General features: G+C 42.2%; 1 protein-coding gene across 1 annotated transcript in view; it reads left to right on the top strand.

The window, feature by feature from the left end:
* Positions 1–14,333: 14,333 nt before the first annotated feature.
* FYB (FYN binding protein) overlaps positions 14,334–18,706 on the top strand; it is a 64,922-nt gene continuing 60,549 nt past the window's right edge. The window contains exon 1 of the mRNA XM_018554388.1: positions 14,334–15,327. Coding sequence (XP_018409890.1) covers positions 14,334–15,327 — 994 coding nt within the window. The remainder of the gene's footprint in view (positions 15,328–18,706) is intronic.

Genomic DNA, 18,706 nt, shown 5'->3' on the forward strand with positions numbered 1-18,706 from the left:
ACAGGTGACGCCTCCTGCTAAAAATATTAAAAACATGAAATGTACAGACACATAGAATGGGGAAGAAATGTAAAAAAGGGAAGCACCCAAAGGCAGAGTTATCATGCAAGGCGACACTTTGCTAACTGCGTAATACTTCCACATTCACCAAACACAATCACTTCCTAGTCCGGAGAACCTTCTACATACAATATGTCACTGACTGTATGGTAGAAATGTGATTGTCCATGTGTCCAGGGATGGGCACACAAGGGTGATCCAAAAAGGTGTCTGATCACATGATTTCATGTATGCACGATGATGGTCGAAAGCGATTCTTTCAAAAAAGTATCAACAGCAGAAGATCAAGGGTCATGCAACCTATTTCCTGCTGTAGGAGGTTGCCGTTACTGTTATCTTGCTGGTATTTATGGATTCAGCATCTTGATTGATTTAGACTGTCATCCGACAATGCTTTCTGTACATTGGACAGAAGGTTAGGTCATTAGGGTGGTGATAGCATGAAAACCTCAGTTAGCACACTAGATAACAAAATCAAATTCATTTGAATACCCCTCCTACTAGATTGTAAGCTCTCATGAGCAGGGCCCTCCTAACCCTATTGTGCTGAAATTGTATCATATTGTAACTGTACTGTCTCCTCCATTTTGCAAAGCGCTGAGCAAACTAAACTGTTGGCGCTATATAAATCCTGTATAATAATAATAATAATAATAATAATTGAATAGTACATTTTTTTTTACAAGGCAGAAAGGGAAATTACAACCATCAAGTTAAAAGAGAACTATGGGGTAAGTGTTTTTCCACACAGTTCTCTTTAGGGTCAAGGGAGGACATATACTAGCGTCCTCCCGTGACCCAACGCTCAGTATATTGCAAGCTACAGTTCGCAGTATACTGAGACTGCCCCAGCCGGGACTGATCCCGACATTACTGTCAAGATCCACCCACCTGCGTGAGTGACAGCTGGCTCTGCTTATTCCTAGTCAGTGCTGGAGGATCGGAGCGGGGAGGCGGGGGAATCACTGCGAGGAGCCGTGAGTGACTGTCGGACCGACGGTATGTGTTCGCTCACTTCCCGATCTATTGAGCCAACGTGTGACAGTTTCATTGTCACACATCGGCTCGAACTATGAGGATGAGTGATTTTCACTCACCTCATAGTTCTCCTTTAAATCCTGAGCTGAAATATATATATAAACACCTAAAATCAACACTTTTGTGATCCTAACAAATTACTAGACATGTAAATTTCGTTTAGTTCCAAATTTTTTAAAATTTGGACATTCGGCTGCAGCTGAACTTCTGAATATGAATGCAAAGGAACCCGAATGTTTGTTTAATGAAAATGCGGATACATCCTGTGACGACATGGTGATGAGTTTATAAGTTAAATGTGTATTGGTGTTGAGTTATGTTTAAGTGCATTATGATTTGACTGTCAGCACCATCCCTCGTTATCTCCCTTTGTACTCTGAAGGAGCTCAGAACAATGACATTCTGGCCAGGCTCCTGCTATGGCTGTCTGGAGCTCATTAGCAGGGGAAACCCTGTGGTGTTGAGCAGACCGATTGTCTAGGGAGGGCAGGGTGGATGTGATGGGATTATAATCTGATCTCATCACTTGCTGTATAAAAGTTTGTGCAGTTGCTCAATAAATCAGAATTTGTTTCACCTACACTCGAGCCTCGACTAGTGACTGGGGAAACTGAGAGCTAAAGATCAGCTGGTTCCAATATCTCCTGAGCAAGCAAGAAGACAGCGAAGGACATACTCATCCTGAGTACGGGGGTCCGTCACACATCAGATGGATTTTTTTGGGCTGTTGGGGGTTACAGGCACGGTCATGTGACTTCCTGTTGTGGATCATTCCGAATTGAAAATTCGGACAGAAACAAAATCCGAATAAGGAACCAAATTGAATTTTGGATTTGAAATACGAAATACGAAAGAAACAAAAATTAGAGTCGTTCCGAAAACCGAACAAATGTTTTTTGAGGGGTTACATGTCTACAAAATAACAGCAGTCGAGTGACACCATAACTGGGAGCATGCAGACCTGCAGCTTCCTGTGTCATCTCTCCAACTGGAATCCAATGATTACACTAGGAATGCGCATCGCATTGCTAATGTGCTCCTGCATGCAGGGCCGGATTTCCCACAAGGCCAACCAAGGCCCGGCCTTGGGGCAGCAGGGAGTAGAGGGGCAGCAGGGGTGTGGAATTCCTATCTCACGCATGCAGTTCTGGGCGCCGGGCGGGTAGTTGTTTTCTACATTTAGCCCTGCTTTGGGCAAGCAGAGCTAAAAGTACAGCGGGGAAGCCAACACTTGTTTTATACAAGTGATCCCAGCAATGTCGCTGAGATCACTTGTATGCAGCCTGCAGGTCTGCCATTCTCCATGGATGGGGGGGGTTTGGCGGGTAGGGGGACGCATTATGGAACCTGGCCTTGGGGCAGCAGAGAGAGTAAATCCGGCCCTGCCTGCATGTGTTCTCCCTTTAATTTAGGCTTCCAAAATAAGTATGCCTTCATCTTCCAGTGCTTGAAACATGTTAGAAATTCAGCAGTGCATAGCACACCATAGCACCTCATATTCTCTCTCCTGACACTCTCTGCCTGATTCAGGGGGTTATAGGATATGAATATAGGGATAGGTTTTAGGTCATTACTATGTTTAAACTTGAATTCCAGGCAGATATAAAAACAAACCCCAATCCAGTTATATACTGAATATAAAATAATAAGGGGCGTCTTTATAAAACGTTTTCAGAGCTGTTTGAGTTGCAAAAATCTGCACTTTAGATTTGCACCACAATACGGCCACTAGATGGAGCTGATGAGCATATGCCCTTCAGCTCCATCTAGTGAACATAATATGCATCTACAACACAGCCATTCGCAGAGCGAACAGTTCTGTGAATGTGTTATAAATACACCCCGAAATATATTTTACATGCAACTAGCATAAGTACCTGAACCTGTCTTTGTATCAGCCTCCTGTATCACCTGCACATCAGCACTCAGGCTTGGAGGGGAGGTCAGAGCTCTAAGCCAAACAGGGCTGTGCTTCTCCTTCATGATCGCAGGCCAGTGATGTTCTCAGGCAAGCTGCACTGCTTAACATCAGTGTGCCTGGAGGTAGGCAAGACCTCTATGTGCTGTCTGGCGGGGCTGGCTGGATCACAAGACTGGATGATAAGAAATTTGGCACGCAATAGTTTGCATTGATGTATTTCAGTTGTTGGCCTGGAGCATTTTATATTTGGCTGACCTTTAATGCATGGAAATGGAGAACTGGGTTTAGGGAGCTAATCCTACTGTAAATACTTTGGTGGCTTCTCGTGTATATGCTGATGTGATTTACTAGGGGTAGAACAGGAAAAAAGTCAAGCAGTGGCTCATATAATATGCGCATGGAATGACTCTACATTCTCTGCCGGCTAGTATATTCAGGCATATAAAAAATTTGTTTTTTCGTATTCGAACCGCCGAATACAAATACGAACCGCCGAATCAACTGAATTTTGTTGATTTGCAGGTTCGTCCGAATGCGAATGCACATGTCTAGTGATGAGCTCAGTGTGCTGCTGCTCCATCATTGTTCTATAACAGGCGTAGGGTGGAACCTAGACAAGGCTGCGTTGTTCAACTTAAGTTCCTGTCCACACCATAGCATAGCAGGGCCATGTGTCGCAGTGACACACACTCGTGTGTCCTTACGGGCAACCCCAGTTGATTTCAATAGGTGATAACACATGCGCCAAACGCAGAAAAAGTCACACATGTAGCAAAATCTGCGATCCCTGTTCGTGTGCATTTGATTGTGAAAAACAAGTGTTTTGCCAGTCACGTTTGGGGTGCCATTACCTAGTAATGGCACCACTAGCGTATAGTGCATTTTGTACGGGTTTCATAAACATGCAGCAAAGCACATGGTTTTACCCGAGTTTGCCGCGTGTTGACGGAATGCGATGGTGTGAACCGGGACTCAAAAGGGAAATATTGGGAGAGTAAAATGTACTCTCCCCAATACTTAGAGCTGGCATGGAACACTACAGCTATCATACGCTGGCTCTGTAGACCAAGAGCTGAGTGATCACAAACCACTGATCCCTCAGCTCACAGTCTCCTCTGTGCAGAGATCCTTCAGTGCTCATTGGAGGGACAGACGGGGGAGGGGGGCGGGCATAGCTGGCTCTGGCTCTAGAGAGGCAGAGCCAGCTGTCAATCAGGTAGCCAGGTGACTGAATGCTGGGATCCCTCCAGCAGTAGCCCTCTATATGCTGACCTTGGGTCACAGAAGTACAATAGTAAATATACTACTGTGACCCTAAAGATAAAAAATAAGCAAAGCCAAAAATAAGGTTTGCTTCTACTTCTCTTTTAAGCTTGCTGCTGCCTTACTTGCTACAAGGTCCAATTTCCTTTTCCTTTGATTTCTGCAGATGCACCTGTTTGCATTTCAATGACAGGATGTGGGACAGGAACCAGTAACTCTATAGATCAGAATCAGGTTGAACCTGGTTGACGGTGCAGGATTTTAGTCTAAGTAACGTTTTAGCTCATTGAAATCTCAGACATCCCACGTGAAACGGTTAAAAATGAATATGTATTGCACGTGAGTTTCAATAATCAGTCTGTATTCATGTTAAAAATTAGATTCTTGAAATGTCTGGCATGAAATGATAAAAGTATATGGGACATCTCATAAGGAAGATCAGCATTCTGCTTCATAGTGCTACACTTTGGGTGTGCCTTCTTTCTTCTCTTATCTCACTGCAAGACTACCACGCACTTGGTTGGGCTGAACGAGAAAGAAAATGCTTATTCTCCCATCCCTGCTAAACAGTGTGGATGGATGAACCTTCCCTGTTCGCTATTGTATACTGGCTGTCACCACTTGTAGCTGTCAAAATACCCAAATAGTGACTGCAGCTGATTTTTTTATAATATGACTTTTAACCCCTTCGTGACGGGAGACATACACTGTACGTCCCCGTCACTAAGTGCCCAAATGACGGCTCACGTACACTGTATGTGAGCTGCTATTTGGGGCTCTGTAATGCTGGTAACCGCTGAGAATAAAAATCAGCGGTTACCGTTCATTAATGGTGTATTATGTATCAGTATTGAGGAATACATTAATGAAAGAGTTAAGCTTTTACAGACACCTTTCCTTTTAGGAATCGGGTGTCTGACAGTGATAGCAGTGCGGTATTTACCGCACTTGCTGTCATTGTTTGACAGCTAGTACAGATCGGGATTAGGAAATTCCGATGTGTACCGGCTTTTTGCTAAATGTTTCAGCATAGAAACATTTAGGAACATGTTTCTATGCTGAAACATTGATTGTGGGAATGATCAGAAGACTTTAGTGACATCTGATTCTGAAATGCTGCATTTCTCACTAAGTTCCTAAGTTTGGAACAGCTTAATAATAACCAGAAATGAATTAATTAAATTATCAAGCAGTCATAGTAAAATCCATTCACAATGACTGATATAATAAAAAATAAATAAGATAAAAGTGTGAAAAAAATTTGTTTTTTACCCTAAGGGATTAATTGTTTTATTTAACCCCCACATGATGGCCATGTTCAAAGTATGTCACTGTCACTATGCACCTTAGTGACAACGACATTGTATGCCACCTGTCTAACCTGGTGACCACTATGAGCTTTGAAAGAAAAACAAATCAATAAAATGTAGACATGTGCGATTCGTTTCGTTACGAATCGAAAATTCGTACGAATCGAAAATTCGTACGAATTTTCCTGAAGTTCGTACATTCGGAAGCATCCGAAATCCGAATTGCAGTTTCCGAATTATATCCGAAATACAAAATTCCGTTAACGAATTTCGGATCCGAATTTCTTTGAAACAGGAACTAATATTACCCCTGTAAATGAGGTTGAACAACATGACAAGATTTTTTTTTAATCCGATACGGATCCGCTGCTGCTGAGGGTTGCATTACAATACACAGGCAGGAAATACGAAATTCCGTTGACGTATTTTCGTTCCATTACGAACATTCGTTATATTGAAGTTAAAAAGCAAAATACATTTATATTGGAGTTGATGGTAGTTTTTTTTTAAGTCCGAAATACGAAATTCGGATACGGAATCCGTTAACGGAATTCGTATTTCGTTTTGGTTGACCAATCAGAGGTTTTCTCTTCTGCTGCTTAGAGTTGCATTACAATACAGGCAGGAAATACGAAATTCCGTTGACGTATTTTCGTTCAGTTACGAACATTCATTATAGTGAAGTTAAAAAGCAAAGTACATTTACCGTATATTGGAGTTGATGGTAGTTTTTTTTTAAGTCCGAAATACGAAATTCGGATACGGAATCCGTTAACGGAATTCGTATTTCGGATAAAAAAACAACTACCACATCGACTCCAATATTAACAAAGGTATTTTTGCTTTTTAACTTCATCATAACGAATGTTCTTAAAGTTACGAAAATGTGCCGAAACTAACGAAAATTCGTATTTCGTACGAATCCGAATTGAGTTTCGGATACGAATTACTAAATACGAAATAACGGATATTCCGAAACGGAACAAATATTTTGACGGCGCACAAGTCTAATAAAATGTCAGTTTTTAGTTTTAGTAGAAGTACAGAAGAATGTCAACTTCCAGGCAGCACAGTGGCATAGTGGTTAGTGCTTCTGCCTTCTAGCATGGGGGGTCCGTAGTTTGACTCCTGGCCAGGTCACTATCTGCATGTTCTACCTGTGCTTGAGGGGTTTCCTCCAAGGGTGCTCTGGTACCCAGAGGAAGACATGCTGGAAGGTTAATTGGCTCCTGTTTAAAAACTGGCCCTTGTATGTATGCATGTGAATTACACACCTTAGATTGTAAGCTCCTTGAGGGTAGGGACTGATATGAATGTACAATACAAAGCGCTGCCTAAATTGTCAGCACTATATAAATACCTGTAATAAAGCCTAGTGATGTGAGGTGTTGACAAATAAATGTCCTCTCCACTCATGTAAGATAGGGACCTTATATTGTAAGTTCCATTAGAATGTGAATGTATAGTATGTAAAACAATGTATAAAAGGTTCTGTGCTATATAAATACCTATGATAGATAAATCACTGCTGCTTCCCCTTTCACTGTCCAGTCACAGGCTGGAGGCAGTCTAGTGCAACCTGGGCTCAGAAGAAGTGGTTGAATGATGCTGGACATCAGACTGAGAACTTCTAGTGGCAGAAAAAACATATTGTTGGGGAAATCTCTGGCTGAAGTGGCATCTCATTGGGTGATGTGGGGGAAGTAGGGGGCGGCAGGCAAGAGCTCTTAGCAACCTGTCTCCCACCCAGCTCACTGACCTCACTGGTTTCCAGGAGCTGGATGGGATGCAAGCCAGGGCGTCACAGAGGCAGCCAGCCAGAGCTCACATGACCCATTGAAATGCTGCCTGAGGCCACTGCCCATGGCTGTAGCTCTGCAAGAGAGTGAAGGTCCAAGTGTAGCACCCTGTAAGCAGGAGTGCTTAATAAATTTAGTATTGTCAGATAGTAATCAGTCTGGCTGTGATCTAATAGTCTATGCTCATCTGGTTTCCCCTAATCAATCTGTTATCATTTGCATCTGCCTGCTGATGGGTGTATCCTGGCCACAGGTCAGAGGAACCAATAAGGGATTGTTATGAGTATGTATTTCTCTCTAGCCAATCAATAGTGAGGTTTATGGACAGTGGTGCATCTTGGGAGAGCTCATAAGTACTTGGGGTGGGCCATGTGAGGTCTCTTCCTCCCCTGGGCCCTGCCAGGGGGGAAGTTGCTACTGACTGTCTGATTTGGCTGGGCCTGAAGACTAGGGGACTGGCCATGTGCTCACACTGAGGCCCGAGTCTGGGGGCCCAGTGGCTACTATTGATACTAGGGATGAAGATGACTGGATGGATGACTCCTGATTCAAGTACTGCTTTGCTTAGCTCTAAACACAGATTGCCCTATCTGGCTAAAAGGTCCTAGTCTGTGAATGGCAGCAGCTACTGTGTTCTACTAATCAAATGAGTCTACACCAGCCTAGATGTTCCTAGCCCTAACCCTCTCTCCCAGAAGTTCTACAATAAAGTTCTTTCAGCATCATATCTACAGTCTGGATCTCAGCTTTATTGGCCGCCACAGAAGGGCAGTAAGTACTATTGGGGCAGCCAGGTTCCTGGACAGGCTATGGATGACCCGTTCATCCAGCAGCTCCTTAGGTGGGTGAGCGCTACACAAGGAACAAACAGCTGGATAGGTCAATATTAATAGTCCTCTTTTATGTAGTTTGTTTTTGGTTTTTTTTGGTGACAACGTTGCTTAAAGAGAGAGCAAAGCAGTAGGTATGTGCTTTTAAAGCTTTATCATTGGCTCTCTCTATTAGAAAGTCTGTACATAGCCATGCAGAGCAGAAAGAGAGTGGGGGCATGGCTTACTCCCCTAGCTCATTCAGCTTTGTGTGAAATCTGAGCTCCAGCTCCAGATGAGCCTACAACTCCCCGTGTTGGAGGAAAAAATATTAGGGATTCACCGATACCAGTTTTTTGGTATCAAGTACGAGTACCAATATTTTGTGGTGGGTACTCGCCAATACGAATACACATATCGGCACTGTGTACCTCAACTATCAGGAAGCCGCCCGGCTTTCTGATTGGTCAGGAAGCCAGGCTGCCTAGCAACAAGTGAAGCCGACTTCCTGATTGGCCATGCTCCCTTGGCACTGCCGGTCAGAGGGAGATCTCCCTCTGACCGGAAGTTCCAGTATTGGAGCATTTGGGTGAGTACGAGTACTCGCGCAAAAACTCAGTATTGGCACTGGTGCACCCCTAATACATATACAAACTTGCTATGCAAAAGGGATTTTTTTAATGTAATTTTTTTATTCTGAGATAAAATAGAGTAAATACTGTATAAACTAAAACACTATACACTATTCCCTTTTGTTACAAGCACAGTTCTTATTTAATAAACACCACTGATACTGAAAAACAGAGTACAACTCTGTACAACTATCTGCATCAGCCATACTCGGGAAGATGTTTACAGTTCTGGTTCTCTCTGTGATCACTTTTCTTTGGCACATTGCAGTTGTATTATTAGAGCCATGAAAAAGAAGCAACTGAAATATATATCTCATGATGCTGTGGGAGGTTCCATGGCCCTCATGATGCTGTGTGAGGTCCCAAGGGGGGCAGGCATGGGCACTTCTTGTCGGGTCATTGGGCAATGCAGAGGTACTAATTTGCATACAGGCTGCAAGAAAAGGAGGTAGAACATTTGGACTTTCATCAGTTACTCATTTTATAACAATATAATCCATGTGATGACTTCCTTCCTCTGACCAGCTGCGCTGTTATGATATGTTAGATTTTGTATTGCGTTTTCTAAGGAAATGAACTTGTCATTTCTGAAATATGAGCTGACACATTGAGGAAGCAATATCCTTGATAAAGAGGGTGCAGAGAGATACTCGTGTATCTTCTTTAGCTTCCTGTAAAGGCAATAGAAGAAGGACTTGCGTCAAAGAACATTTAAAGTGAACCTGTGAGCTGTTTGAAACATTTACAAGTGTATTTTGTGGCACCACAGTATAAATAGAAGCAGAGCTTTAGCCATAAATAAGATGAAAAGCAAGACAAAAAGAACAAAGCAGCTTTTGCTACAATATTCACTTTCAATCCAAACATTTTTCCAGTTTTTTTTTGCATTCGCTAGATATCCTCATCATTCAAACCACTTGTTCTGAGCCCAGGTCGCCATGGACCTGTCCAGCTTGTGACTGGACAATGAGAGGAGATGCAGCACAGTGATGAGCTCATCTGTCTGTCAATCTGCTTAATCCTCCTATGAGCATGCTTCTTGTTAGCACATAAATGCGGTTGCCTTAAATAGCATCCCATTGGGTCGCATGAGCCTACTGAGCCCTTTCTGGCCAGAGCACCCCAGGTTGCTAAGAGCCCTTATCAACTTGTGACACTTTGGATGGTGTCCCACCCAGTTTATAGCAAACAGTGACATCACTGGTTGCCAGGAGTTGAGCAGGACACTCTGGCTGGCATCCCAGCTCCTGGCAACCAGTGCATTCAATGAGCAAGGTGGGTCACCGCCCTGAAAACCCACGTCCCTGGTAACATGCACCACCTGTTGCCTCAGGCAGCGCATAGCCAAGGGACACCCCAGGGCCCATAGGATTGACTCCCTCTTTTTCCACATGCTTGGGAATTGGTAGCGCCGGCACCCAGCAATGCTAAATGACAGCAGGAAGAGAGTACTCCCTTGTAAGCTCTGGGTTACAACTTACACAAGGCTTCTACTCTTTGCTGCTGCTGGCTAAAGGAAGAGGCAGGGGAGCAAAATAAAGTAGTATAAATAGCTGGTGGGTCCCCCATTAAAATAAACCTGTTACTTTGCACTGATACTTCTGCACAGTTACATGGGGTCAGTGGAGACCAGATCAAGACCCCTCTTGAAGAATTTAAAGGTGTAAAACATTATATATACAGTATATACAGTATAGTATTTATATTTCCTAATAAATAAAAAATATTCCCTCCAAAAATCAGATCACAACAATGATGTCTCTTGTGCTTATTGCACAAGCATCAAATGCTCAAGTAAGTAAGCGCAATGTCTTTTGAATTTTTAGCTTTTGCAAACCTGCAAAAAAGTCACCATTGTGCTAATTTGTCCCCCTGCTTAATCTTATCTTAATGTTGTGCTAACAATTTACAAAAACCACGTGTGCATCACCACGCATGACTAAAGTAGCTCAGAGGTCCCCTTTAATTAAACACCTTTACCAGAATCCCAATCCCAACCTTAACCAAATAATACACTACACGAAAGGTGGAGTTTAAATGGCCACAGCAACCTTTTATTACAAAACTTTCTAAATAACATTTCATAAATAACCTCAACAACCAATAACTGTACTGTATACAAAATTGTTTGGTTTCAAGGCACTTGAAGGCACTATAACTTTATATATCTATATATACACAGACCAGTCTTTGCGGGCACATTTTATACCTGAATGCCCCCAGCCGCCATACAACGCCTCGGGGACGTAATTAAATTCCCCGCAGACCCACATTGGTCCCTATTACCCGGTCATACCATTTGACCTTGCCACCACAGAAGGACATCCATCCCCCTGTCAAGGTATCCAACCACAGAGCAATCCTTTCAAGGATCCAAACTGCCAAGCCACAGCTGTGACAAACCATTCCACAACCACAGCCATGCCAAGAGCGGGCGGGTGGGAAGTTCCTCTCTCTTATGCCGGTCACCAACTGAAATGCCGAGACACCTTCTTCCTGACTTCCCTCTGAAGCCTCTCCTGGAAGACCACCATCCTCCAATCCGGTAACTGACCTTCCTCTGACCCCTTTTCTAACTTTTCTTAAACCTTCCCTATCCTAGTTCCCCTTCCCCCTCTTGCCATGAAGGCTTTACACGTATTCCCTTTTATTCACTAGCTCCAGGCCTATCTGTACTGAAAGGGGAAAAAATCTCTATGCTAATGTAAAACGCATATGTTCATTTTGAGCATTACCATTCTGCTACATTATATAAAAACTAATATATATATATACTGTATATATACACACTGCCTAGCCAAAAAAAAAAGTCACCCCCTGTATTTAGCTAAGCAAACAGGTCAGAGCCATCCATTGGATAATAGGTCAAGGTTTAGCAATGTTATGTGCCCAAAGAATGAGGTCAGCTGCCTCCCTGAATATACTGAATGACCAGGTTTTACCATCAATGGATTCTTACTTCCCTGATGGCACATCGGGCATATTCCAAGGTGGCAATGCCAGGATTCATCGGGCTCAGATTGTGAAATAGTGGTTCAGGGAGCATGAGACATCATTTTCACCCCTTAACCCCACTGAGAATCTTTGAGATGTACTGGATAAGACTGTATGCAGTGGTCAGACTCTCCCATCATCACTACAAGATCTTTGTGAAAAATTAATGCAATTCTGGACAGAAATAAATGTTGTTGTGACATTGTAAAAGCTTATCAAAATGATGCAGTGGCAAATATGTGCCATAATCACAGCTATAGATGGTCCAATAAAGTATTAGAGTGTGTGATTTTTTTTTTTTTGGTCAGAGACAATGCCAAAATGAATTAAAAAAAGCTCTGGGTGGATTTAGGCCCGGGAACTCAACTGGTTGAAGGAGTATGACTCTGCAAATGTTACTTTATGATTTGTCTTTTTTATGTATTTACAAAAAGTATGTTTTTGGTAAAAAGCAGAGACAGGAGAGGCTCTCACCTCTGTTGCTTCCCCACCACAATACCTGAATTGGGAGACTCTCCATCCTCTGCCTTGACCTAGCCCTCCATGCAACCCAATCATTGTAAGCACGCTTGTCCCACTACCTTACTCATTTGCGGCCTCAATCCATCATCAGGTCTCTTTTGAAGTATGCCTGGTGATAGTAGGTCACCACATGCAGAAGCAGCAAGTTGCAAAAGCTCATAAGTAAGATTTGGGCTGGCCCTTTAAAGTCTTGGCAGGTTAGATCCCCTCACCACTTCTATATGCCTCTCTGCTAAACCACTTATGTTACAGTTCTGTTTGCTGAACAGAGGTAGAAGCAGGGAAGAAGAGACAACAGCCTTCAGCAAGCTGGCAGGTTATGCAGGAAAATACTGTATATGCCTCAGCTATGCCCACTATGCCCAGCACCCTTGTTTTTTAGATTTCTGATGTAATAACATGAAAATATGTTCCCATTTAAGAGTCAATGCTGTACTTCATAATATTCAAAGAAAGAAAATCTGCAGAAGCCAGTGCATCTCTGGTGTAATCAGGAAGTGGCTTCAGCAACTATCACGTCTTTATCAAGTGTACAGTGACTTGTCATCACACCAACGGTGGTTGTGTGTGTGTGTGTGTGTGTGCGTTTGTCACACTGTGTGAGTACAGTAAGCACAATAAGGGAACCAAAAGCAGCTTCTTACTTCATCGCAGTCTGTGTTTTCACCTTATTGAGTGCAGAGTGCCTGTTTTTAAAAGACAAGTAACCTAGAAGTATTAATTAGGAGTGGCTATCTTTTATATGAATTGAATTTTGCAGCAGTTGTGATTCTTTTGACTGCAAGAGTGATATTTCAGTATGCATGTTTCAGTGTACTGTAGGGTGTAGCTGTGGTCACAACCAATGTCAGGTCCAGTTGATGTTGTCTTTTTGCTTGAGGTCAGGAAAATATCATGGTCACTGGCTCTTTAAAAGTGCCTAGTGTCTTCTCATTTCTACGTCAGTCTGTACAGCCCTTGGGCTCTCCAAAGTTTTATACCACAACTCCCACAGCGAAGGGAGCTGTGGGGTAGCGAAAGGAAGGTAAGAATAAGCATCATGAGTCTCAGTCTAAGCAGTAGGAGGGAAAGAGAGAATGGTGGGGCAGGCAACTAAATAAACCTACTTTGGCTTGTATGGACAAATCACACATTCACTTTAAACATTCATGGAAACTCCTGGCAAAACTTCAAATACGCAGCTAAAATACATGTATGGGAAGTATTGTAGTGGCCAAAGAAGTATTGAAATTGTGTTCAATCTCGGCTGCCCTTCACAAACTTCTGTCATAATGCATAGCCAGAAGGATGACACTGGTCAATGATGGGGCAATATGAAAATGCTGAATTTTTGTCCACTGTGCAGACTAGAGATGGAAAGGGGCTGCTGTAAACTGCAAAATTAACCCAGAATACACAGAATAGTTGTCACTTTCCAAACTGTGCGGTAATGACCGCCTATTTAGTGTCTCATTTTACAGTGCTACTGAATTTGTTGTCATGTTATAAATAATAGTTAACATAATACAATGTATATGAACAAATATAGTAAAGTAAACAAATTTGATATACAATTTTGGTGTAGTTTAAAACAATAAAGATAATGATTGATGACATTTGTGTAAATGAGAGTGTAGATGTGTCTGTGTGACTTTTCACGTAGCCCCAACTGTATGTTCATCTAATAAAAACCCATAAAAAAGATGCTAGAGATACAGTATGTATATGTAATATAAAAAGAAAAACTAAAGTGCACAAGTAAGAGAGCAGCGTTATTTAACCATACAGGAAGATACTTGTTAAATAAATTCTACCAATCAGCTCTGTTGCAAGCCTCAGCTCAGGAAGCCTTTGAAAGAGCTTGGTGCATATATGTGTGTGTGAGTGCGTGTGTGTGCTTGTGCTATGTGAAACTTTACTTGAGCTCTTTTCTTCCTTTCGGCTTGCAGGAGAAAAGCACAAATGTGAAGTCGATTGCAGCTATGTTCAGTGGAGTTCCCAGACCCATGGAGGAGACACAGAATTCCCCTGGGCCACCTGGTTTAAAGTCATTTCAAGAAAGACTAAAGGGATTTGAGGCGCCTAGCAGCACCCCACCTGGATTAACACCTAAGAAGCCAGTAGTTCCAAAACCTGCACCAGGACCGAAAGCTCCAGCATATGAAGTCAAACCGTCATTTGCAAAACCAGTTGGAGGCATCAACAGGACTGCTTTCCCTTCTAACACAAACAGCCCAGCAAAAGAGGAGAAAAGTACATTTCCCAAACCATCTGCATGTAAATCCCCCAGCCAGACAGAAGAACCAAAGGTCCCTTTTCCAAAACTTGGAGCTGGCAAACCTTTTGTCATTGGTAATAATGCTCCACATGAGGCTAAGTTTGGTGGGCTCAAGCCAACTTTTCCACCAGAGGGAATTGAGGAAAAACCGTCTTTCGCTAAACCATCTCAACTGAAACCAGTTAATTCAACTTCAGACAATGAGGTCAAGCCTCCTTTTCAAAAGAAGTTGCCATTTGGGGCCAAACCCCCCGTCAACGTGGGCGGATCACCAAGTGAGAACAGTTTCAACAAACACAACCTGGTAGCAAAAACATTTTCAGGTTCCCAGGACAAAAAGCCTATAAAACCGATAAAAGAATCGACAGAAGAAAATATGTCTGCAAGTCCTTCTTCTCAACCTTTCCATGGAATGGCGTTTAGACCTGCTGGTATTAAACAGATCCAAAGCCCGTTTCTGAATAAAAGCACAGATGAGCCAAGCGAAAGCCCGAAATCCAGTTTCCAAATGAAAGCTAACCAAAATGGTAACAGTTCTTCACCTTTTGGATTAAAACAATCTGGAACACCATCTTCCCAGGACAATTTAAGAGAGCCAAAAGATCCCAATGAACCGAACCGCAAGCCACTTCCATCTCCAGCCAAACTAGGTCCTCCACCTCAAAAACCTTCAAGACCACCTAATGTGGATATAGAAAGATACAGAGCTAGAAAAGGGGGCGGTAAGCTGGAATTTTATTATCTGTTTGTATATGTGAAATGAAAGTGCTTATCTACAATACATGGCTAAAATCACGGTTCTATTATTTTAACTTAAAGTGACACTAAACTTAGGAATTAAATCTTAAAATGCATTCAAGTACCTTGACTATAAACAGAAATGTATCTTATTTGTGTATCACTCGGCTGTAGATCCTCAAATCATTTCTGAATTGGTGCGGACACTGTCCTTCCTTCTGGAGGGTGGCTAATTTTGTTTCCCATTAGTTCATATGTGTGTTGTAAAGTAGCCACCGCTCCAAGCTTACTCCCCTGATGGACTACAATCTCATGTTTAGTTTACTAATTTGTATTGAGATTGTAGTCTATCATAGGAGTGAGCTTGGAGCGGTGACTACTTTACAACACACACAGGGACCATGGGGAACAAAAGTAGCCCCCCTCCAGAAGGAAGGACAGTGTCCGCACCAATTCAGAAATGATTTGAGGATCTACAGCCGAGTGATACACAAATAAGATACATTTCTGTTTATAGTCAAGGTACTTGAATGCATTTTTAAGATTTAACTCCTGAGTTTAGTGCCACTTTAAGACCCGATGGGCTTCCTCCTGCTAATGAAATTTATTTGGCTGACCTCTATATTTCTTCCAAGGTAATTAGGCTGGCTCCAAAGTTGTCTGCATAGCATTTAGAAATGCATAATAAGCACATACAGTATAAAATATCTATAATAGAAAATATTTTTTTGCCATCAGATTGTACCATTGATTCTGATTGGTTATTTAATATTTAGGCCAAGCTGTAAGCCCTGTTCATAGTCTGTTAGAAGTAACCATTTCATTATTGAAAGGCCAATTGACATTGCATTTATTTACAGTGTAGGTAAATCCTATCAATGAACATGTCGTATTTGCTCGCTTTTGGCCTGTTAAATATATAATTGAAACCGTTTAGTTTAGGGCTGTTACTGATTAAAAATTTTGTGTTCGATTAATCAAATTTTATTAAAATCGATTAATTTCAATTAGTTATAACGCACATACAGATCCAACTACATTGGCCTATACACATACAGCTCAGCAATGAAGTAATAACATGAACTAGGGTCACGCTAATCCAGCACGTTAATAATCTCACGTGCCCCACTCAATATGGCCGCCGCTTGAGTGGGGCAACTCAGAATAATAACGTGCTGGATTAGTGTGATCCTAGTTCATTTTATTACTTCATTGCTGTGCTGTATGTGTATAGGCCAATGCCTTGGCTGGCGCTCGTGCAGAACAAGTTTCTTGGGCAAACCTCTTAGTTGTAGCAAAATTGGAAGTCAGGCGGTCGCAGAACTCGATAAGTGTCGACAGATCACCGACCCAAGTGGCTCCATCGGCTAACGAAGGGAAGGGGGAGGAGTTCGGTGACGTCACGGACATCGCCGTCACCGGACTCCTCCCCCCTTCCCTTCATTAGCCGATGGAGCCACTTGGGGAAGGGGGGAGGAGTCCAGTGACGTTGATGTCCATGACGTCACCGGATCTCCGACGGGACTCCCGGAAGCCGGCGGAGAGGTGAGTGTTTTACATTATTGATGAAAAGAATTTTAATCAATCAAAAATTTTAACGATTAATCGGGTAATTAATCGTTAATTTCCGCAGCCTTAGTTTAGTTATATCTGTTCAATACGTGCAAAAACACTGGTCCTTCCAGAAATCTTATGAGCTGACAACTTCCTGTGCTCTCTGCCCCTCTGACTGTTATCAGTTAGCACTGTTTCCCGCTATTTCTGTGGACTACAAAATATCTCTCTCCTATGTTATGGAGAAGGGGAGAAGAAGTCTGTAGCCTTGTTCTAGGATGAGTCTTGAAAGCAATGGTCACTATGTCACCCTGCGTGGCCCCAAAACGTTGGTTTTTCACATGAGGCACTTCTGCAATTAATGCACACAAGAAGTTTAAACATTTTCTGTTTAGTGCTGGGGATCTTCATTGCTTTCAAGACTCAATGCCGCACGGCATCAACCTTGATCTATCACTGCAAGCACCGCAATTTACCAAGGTCCTTAATGCTGTATGGAGTGCGGGGGATACATTTGGAAGTTGTTCTAGGATGATGCTGCTGCTGCTTCATTTATACAGTACACAGTGTTGTCAGCGTAGGACAGGAAGTGTATTACCGGCAGGATCACCAGGTGAAAATAAATGAAAAAAGCTTGAAAAAAAAAAAGAAAACTAATGCAGCCACCACATCTAATGGCTGGTAAGCTGCAATATTTTGCAGGAACCTGTTACTTTGATACTATAAAGAAGAGACTATCACCTCGTCTACTAAATAAATAAAAGGCAAATGATTGCACTTACAAAATAAAAACTTGAAAGATAGAGATGTGTTTAATTTGTAAGTGCAATCATCTGTCTCCTATCCAATTATTAAATAAAGTGATATTCGGCACAATCTGATGCACTCTCTTCTTTACCCTATTTTAGTTCTTTCCATACCCGCTGTGAGTATGCTGTGGGTTTGCAAGGATGTACAGACTCTACCATTGGGTGCAATGTTTGATTGGTTGTTTGAACCTGTTACTTTGCCTTTATTTGTTGGAGCCATTGGAAGAACCTCTGACCATGGGGGAGCATGCAAACTTCTTCCCTTCCTCCCAGGACGCAGTGCTGGGGCCTGAGCGGCCAATTGTCAGACAAGGACCCTGTCACAAGTGGGAAACAAGAAGCTCATTAAAGTCAGGTATACACATATATATTTTCTTTGTTCAACCTACGGCCTGAACGAAGAAGATTTAACAGATTGCTCCACCAATGCTTACGAGCATCAGGAATCAGCCAAAATTCGATACATGTGTACCCGGCTTAACACTGTGTAAGCTCTGACATTGACTGACACAGAGTGTACACAGGAATAGAGGCCATGGCTTTGCCAGACGAACAGACGGCGGGTGAGTAAGGGGAAGGTAGGTAAGTATTAGCTGGTGGTGGGTGGCCTAGAAAATCAAGAGATAGGCAAAGTGACAGATACAATTTAAATTCAATTTTTTTGTAGTTTTGGATAGGCTGGGAAGTTAGCGTATTTATTATAATTGCATTAATGTTTATAACCCTACCTGAGAGATTTCCGCTCACTTCCTGTACCTGTGACATCAAGACAAGGAAGGAGGGGAACAAGTGTTACCAGGATAAAAATGTACAAACAGCAATTTGTTTATGGTAGAGCTTTGTAAGCTTTCTCCACTATACCTAAAATAAATAAATATAGATAGATGATAGATAGATAGATAGATAGATAGATAGATAGATAGATAGATAGATAGATAGATAGATAGATAGATAGATAGATAGAGTATAAATATATATATACAGTATAAATATATATACA

This window comes from Nanorana parkeri, unplaced genomic scaffold, assembly GCF_000935625.1.
Source record: "Nanorana parkeri isolate BGI_ZX_2015 unplaced genomic scaffold, ASM93562v1 scaffold156, whole genome shotgun sequence".
Lineage (NCBI taxonomy): Eukaryota > Metazoa > Chordata > Amphibia > Anura > Dicroglossidae > Nanorana > Nanorana parkeri.